Below are 7,128 nucleotides of genomic sequence, written 5' to 3'. Positions count from 1 at the left end.
AGCTATTGCATTGTTGTGATCAAATGACCAGTAAGATACTTTTGGAATAAAGAGTTTATGTTGGCTTAAAGTTTCAGAAGATACTTCGATCACTGAGGAAGACATGGTAGCAGGAGCATGAGGCTGCTGGTCATATTGCATCAATAGGGAAGAAGCAGAGAGAGAAGAAGTGGAGCCCAGGGGGCTGGTGAGATGGCTCAGGGGGTAAGAGCACCCGACTGCTCTTCCAAAGGTCCGAAGTTCAAATCCCAGCAACCACATGGTGGCTCACAACCACCCATAACAGAGATCTGATGCCCTCTTCTGGTGCTGTCTGAAGACAGCTACAGTGTACTTACATATAATAAATAAATAAATAAATAAATAAATATTAATTAATTAATTAATTAAAAAAAAGAAGTGGAGCCCAGGTTAGAAAACCTCAATGCCTGGTCCAAACATACAACATAATCTAAAGAAACACAATCTTCCTAAAATTCCAACAACCTTCTGAACAATGCCACCCATTAGGCACCAAGCATTCAGACATATGAGCCTGTGAGAGATATTTCACATGGAAAGCTCATTACTTGTTAAAATGGAGACTTGAAATGAATCACCTTTACAGTGATTTTAAAAAAGAAGTGGTGTTCGTTGGAAGGTTGGAACTCATAAAAGGCTAACATGGTTTAATGCTAAGAATTCTTGTAATTGAGAATTAATATATACAAACATCTACTAAATATTTGCTTATTTGTGTGAAGCTTATACAAATGTGCATGAGTTTATCAATGACAAATTAACTGAAATAAAAAAATAAAGGAAAAAGGTTCTTTTCATATATAACTCTATAAACATAAACTTCAGAAAGCAGATTTTAAAAACTATTTCTTTTCCTTACCTTTAGTACTTGGATTACAACATCCAGTTAAATCAAGAGAATAATTAAGAGTCTCCACTGGGTGAGCTCCCTGAGGAAGAGCTCCTCAAAATTCCACACTCTGCACTCACAGTGTTTTTCTGAGAGCCAGCCTAGAGGAACAGCATATCCCCTGGTGCCTGGGCAGCTTCAGGTACCATGAACCTAATGAGAAGTTAAAGCATCCTTTGCTTCATATCACGTTTGAAAGCTCCTTAGTCTTCTCCTTATAAGAAAATCCTACAGCTTGATACTAGAACAAGGATGCTCTGTCTCAAGGATGCAATGAAATTTGTTCCTACCAACTAAGATCAGCATTGGTGAGTGAAACTTCTTCTAATTCTGTAAGATGCACCTGAGATTTAAGCAGCATAAGCAAGTATCCATGTCAGGTATCAGAGCTATGACTTCTAATAAGACTTAATCTCCTTCCTCACAGAATAACTTGAATAGGCTGGAAAATACATGCAGGGAGTTAAGCTACAAAAGTTGCATGAATTATAGTCACCTCGGTGCGTATGATCTGGGCTACCATGAGTACGCACTTCTTTGACTGCCTGTTAAGCTCAGAAGAATTTTAAACCAGAGAAATAGCATGACTGTCTTAGAATTATCAAATATTTTTGCAAGTAAAGTAGATGGGATCTCATAGGAAGACTTTCAAATACCAAACATCAAAATTCACTTTGAAATTGAAGTTTCAAATATCAAACTAAGATTTAGGAAAAACAAAACAGCATAGCCTTACAGTATGATTGATTCTTTGAGAGTAGTCTAAGAAATCATCATTATTAAATACAGGTTGTTGAAAGGGTTTGATAAGTAATAATGAGTGACGAGATAGAAGGTCAGTCAGGAAACATCTTGGGGAAGATAATGTTTGGCATGCCAAAGTTTTTGGATAACATTTATAATAATAAAATCATCAGAGACTAAGTATGAAATTAAGAAAATCATGGTGTTTTGCTTCACAGCTCAGCACAGCACCACATGGAAGCACTATTGGAACTGCATAAAGTTGAAGAATGAAACTGCAGAAGATGAAAGAGTCATCTACAACAACATAACAAGAGGTAATAACTAAAGAAAAAAATTAGTTGTTTGAATGAGAAGGTGAGAGAGATGTGACAGGTAGAGGTGGACCTGACCCAGTGGGAGATAGCTAACCATGAATTTGAGGATCTGAAATAGGAGCAAAGAAGCAAGAGAAAGGAAACTATAAGAGAATGCTGAGGATGGAACAAGGGCTTTTGTCTAAGATGGATGAGATGTAATATCTATCTATATAATATATAGAGATAGATGATAGATAGATAGATAGATAGATAGATAGATAGATAGATAGATAGAGAACATAGGAAAGACAGTGATCAATATGAGCAGTTGAGAGAGAGAGAAAGAGAGAGAGAGAGAGAGAGAGAGAGAGAGAGAGAGAGAGAGAGAGAGAGAGAGAGAGAGAGAGAGAAAACATCATACTGTAACAAAGCAGTCACTGATATTGAATACAAATGACCAAAGACTAAACACTGGTTTGGAAAGGAAAAAAAGGCAGAAAGAACTTTATTCCTGCGCAGATAAGAAAATGAAGAACTTAGTACACGGCTGTCTCACTGAAGTGACTGACATCTTTCTTACATTTATTCTGGGTTGTTTCTAATCATGTATAGTATGTACCAGTAACAGAGTTTTCTATACTCATCAGAAGAGGCTGCAATATATTACTTTGATGCTAAGGTCCTATGTACAAAGGTTACTATATGACCTCATTCCACTGCCTTTATTTAAGTAAAGCAATTTCAGCCATTCAGTTTTTTCTAATATTGACAAGTCAGGCTCTATTCCAGAAAATTCTTAAGACTTGTTGATTACATTTAAGGTTTCTAGTTCCAGGAAATTGCTAAATATTTGTTAGAACTGAATGCTCACTAAAACCAGTGATGACAAGTTCTTCTTGCTATCAGTAGTTTTCTTCTAGCTTTTCCTAAATAGAGTTAAACTTTGAGTCTCAAGAGTGACCATAATGAATGTGAGCTTCAAGACTGGATTCCTCCTCATGGGGTTCTCTGATGAGCGTAACCTTCAGATTTTACACGCAGTGCTCTTTTTGATCACATACCTGTTGGCCATCATGGGCAATCTGCTCATTATCATCATCATCACCTTGGACCAACGTCTGCATTCTCCCATGTACTATTTCTTGAAGCACCTCTCTCTTTTGGATCTCTGCTTCATCTCTGTTACTGTTCCTCAGTCTATTGCAAACTCACTCACGGACAATGGTTTCATTTCTCTTGGTCAGTGTATGCTTCAGGTTTTCTTCTTCATAGCTCTGGCCTCATCAGAAGTAGCTATTCTCACAGTGATGTCTTATGACCGGTATGTTGCCATCTGTCAGCCACTGCAGTATGAGACAATTATGGATCCCCATGCCTGCAAGTGTGCAGTGATAGCTGTATGGATGGCTGGAGGACTATCTGGGCTCCTACACACAGGTGTTAATTTCTCAATTCCTCTTTGTGGGAAGAGAATTATTCACCAGTTCTTCTGTGACATTCCCCAAATGCTAAAACTAGCTTGTTCTTATGAATTCATTAATGAGATTGCAGTGGCTGCATTTACAACATTCACAGCCTTTGTCTGTTTAATCGCCATAGTCTTCTCCTATACTCAGATCTTCTCAACTGTGATGAGAATTCCATCAGCTGATAGTCGGACTAAGGTGTTCTCCACCTGTCTACCACATTTGTTTGTAGTCGTGTTCTTCCTCTCAGCTGCAGGCTTTGAATTTCTAAGACCTCCTTCAGATTCCCTGTCAGCAATGGACCTCATATTCTCCATATTCTACACTGTGATACCCCCAACACTCAATCCACTCATCTACAGCTTGAGAAATGAGGCCATGAAAGCAGCTCTGAAGAAAGTGTTGTCCAAAGAAGAATTTTCTCGGAGAATGGTATATGTTAAAGCTATATTCAATCTCTAAAGAGACAGCAAACTTAGAGGCATTGCTACTATGTCCTAGATTAGAGGAGGGACAAATTGGATTTCTTCTAAGATTCTGTTTCAGTGTTTCTCTTAGTTATGTGCTTCTCAGAGATAGTTCTATCAAGTGAAAGATAATTGACCAGTAAGGATATCCATGGACTCCCTTCTTCCTCCAATCCCAATATTATTTCAGATAATTTTGTAAAGGATGCCCAGAAATTAAGAGAGATAAGAGAGTTAGTTTTGACAAGATCCAATATCAATTTAAAGTTAATTTTAGTAAGTATATTTCAAACTGCCATTAGGTAAACTGATTTTCTCTTCATGATACTAGATCCCTATCGCATGCTGTCAAGTTTCCTGCTATTCTTACATAGTTACAAGGTTTTCTTGCTCATAAAGTGTATAGTAACTATGTCTATAACTTATTCAGTCCTTACCAAAATTCACATTTTTTATGTATTCTTTTCCTAATCCAAGTGAATCAATTACTAGTTTTACTACATTTTCCCTTTTTACTAATGATGGAACAAAACTATTTTTTTCAAATAAAAGTTGATAAACTTATGATTCACATCAATGTTTGTTTATAATGTGCATTTACCTATATGTCTCACAATGTAAATGCTTTGTTCTCAAGTATAATTTATGTGTGTGCATATGATTATAGAAATAGGGACACATGATTACAAGTCAGTAATGAAGTAGATCCCAAGAATCTTCTTTTCCATCAGTGAAAATGCTCAAGTTAAGTCTTTCCCTATCTGATACAAAAAGAGACTCCAGCAAGATCCTTACCGTCAGTCAGGTAAAGCAAATCTATGATGAGTTCTGTGCGCTGAGCTGTAAGTGTTGAGAAGCTAATGGTGTTGCTCACTTGGGTTATTAATCTGCTTTTTCCCCAAAGATTCATTATTTACAAAGTTAAAATATAAATAATCTTTTACCCTCAGTGTTCAAATGAAGCAGAGCACACATTCTAATGACATTAGGAATGAGCAGGGTTGGAACAATAGATTTTTTAGATTATTCTACTGATTATATGCAATATTTAGTTTATTTTTATGTTAAATATTTAGCTTTATTTTAAACATGATCATCTGGACCTAAAAAATGAACTTATTCATGTGTGTAAGTAATTCCTTGACTTTTGTGACTCATCCTTTCTCCTACATGAGTTCAACAGTGGGCTGCATCTTCCTGGGTACTACTGTTTTATCCACTGTATTCCTCTAATACAGGAAATCATCTAGGAATTATATCACAATTGATAACATTTAATAATTTAAGCATTTTTCTCACAGAGAGAATTTTAAAAGTTCCAACAAGAAAGAAAACAATGACATAAAATAAAAAATAAATAACATTGTAGGTTTACCTGTGTGTGCCTCTGTGAAAATTTATAATTAGTTTTAAGAGGAAATGTTCTTTGATCTTTGTCATTTTTGCATATCATTAGACTGAACTATTATTGAAGGGGTGAGCCCATTGAACTTTAATCAGAAACTATTTGATAGTTTATGGAAGGAAAATATGTAATGCTAACTGTCCAATTAACTGTCAGAGATTTGGCCATAATTGGGCATTAGTAGCTTCTACATTTCACTCTTTTCTCAGTTTTCAATTTTTAATATCAGGGTTGCCTCTCTCTCTCTCTCTCTCTCTCTCTCTCTCTCTCTCTCTCTCTCTCTCTGTGTGTGTGTGTGTGTGTGTGTGTGTGTGTGTGTGTGTGTGTTTGGTGTGTGTGTGTGTGTGTGTGTCTTCTCTCCCACCACAGTTAATGACTCCTCTGGCCACTTGTTCATGTAATTGAATGCTATCTTCTCTCTACACCCAACCAACCAGTCAGTAATTAGTTCTGATTGTATCTTCACTGGTATTCTGGCACTGTAGATAAACATTTTCTCAGATTCCTGCACTGGATAAATAGTTCCTACCAACTTTCTGTTTTGAATGCAATATAGACTTATTTCAATTTGCATTTTATCATCTAAATTGTAATGAGACATATCTATCTATCTATCTATCTATCTATCTATCTATCTATCTATCTATCAATCTATCTATCTATCTATCAGAAATGAATGGCATTCATGTAAAGTGTAAATATATTAAGCATTGAATGCCACCATTTAAATTACCAACCTCAATCATAACACTCACAGAACCAAAGTAGTGTTCACATTCATATCAGTCAATCTTTTCTGCTCCAACCTTCTAACCCCAGGGACCATCAAAGCACCTTTATCATTACACAGTTGTTTCCCTTTCTGGGTTTATATCATTCACTCTTCAGCTGGAAAGTTTGTTGCTGAGTATGCCATTCTAAGGCTGAACCACATAGTTCACTTCTTTCTGTCTGAATTGTGTTCCATCACATAGACATAGGGCATCTACATTGCAGTAGTATGATTTGTTATGTCTTTTACTCAGGGACTATCTTGTTCATTATTTTGTTGGCTGGCAAACAACTACATTGACTGCAGTTCAGAATCATTCTAATAAGGGTTTTATGAATGTTTATATAGCATTTTAAGGTCATGTTTTAATTTGTTTTTTATTGTTTTGATTAAATGTGTGCATTGAAATTTAAAACATGTGTATAGTGTATTCTGTTTACACCCATGCTCTCTCACCTGCCTCTTATCCTTGCTGTCCCTCTTTCTCCCCTCGTCTCTACAGACCCCTTTCCTATATTTCCACATAATGTTCCTCTTTTTCCTTAGTGGCCTTCTCATTTTGACTAGGATGTATAGACAGAGATTTGGAACTACCCACAGAATAATGATGAGTTCACCATTTGATACACAACTGAAGGGCAATGGCCATCCACTCCCCAGAATTCATCAGTTGCAAACAGTTAAACAAGAGGAATAGGGGTAATATGAGCCTCTCCTTAGTGCATAACTAAAAGGCCCAGTTCTGTTTCAGCCCAATTCAGCTTTCCATTTGCAGTGGAAGAAAGAGGTGAGGGAGCTCATGAATCCTTTCTACCTCCATGTTGACTAGCTTAAGCTTATGTAGGGATTGTGGAGGCAATCATAGCTCCTGTGAATTTTATTAGTACAGTGGTCCTGTCATGTTCAACAGACACTATTTTTCTGGTTCTCCAAGGCTCTTACAGTCGTCCCATGCCCTCTTCAGTGATGGCCCCTGAGTCATAGAGATCAACTATATAACTTCATGGATAGCTTATTCTTTGTACTGTAACAAATTGTGTTTAGGTGTTAACCACTATCCAGTGC

General features: G+C 36.6%; 1 protein-coding gene across 1 annotated transcript; it reads left to right on the top strand.

Moving 5' to 3' along the window:
* The first annotated feature begins 1,130 nt into the window (after nucleotides 1-1,130).
* LOC110284161 (olfactory receptor 14J1-like) lies at nucleotides 1,131-3,881 on the top strand. The gene is made up of 3 exons (XM_021149849.2): nucleotides 1,131-1,218; nucleotides 1,873-1,971; nucleotides 2,874-3,881. Exon 3 carries the CDS (start codon nucleotides 2,919-2,921, stop codon nucleotides 3,879-3,881), a length of 963 nt encoding a protein of 320 aa, XP_021005508.1. The 5' UTR covers nucleotides 1,131-1,218; nucleotides 1,873-1,971; nucleotides 2,874-2,918.
* The last annotated feature ends 3,247 nt before the right edge of the window (nucleotides 3,882-7,128 follow it).

The sequence above is a fragment of the Mus caroli genome, unplaced genomic scaffold (genome assembly GCF_978045245.1).
Source record: "Mus caroli unplaced genomic scaffold, Mus_caroli_1 scaffold_18, whole genome shotgun sequence".
In the NCBI taxonomy this organism is placed as follows: domain Eukaryota; kingdom Metazoa; phylum Chordata; class Mammalia; order Rodentia; family Muridae; genus Mus; species Mus caroli.
Note: the sequence above shows the minus strand (reverse complement) of the source record. Positions and strands in the feature narration are given on the sequence as shown.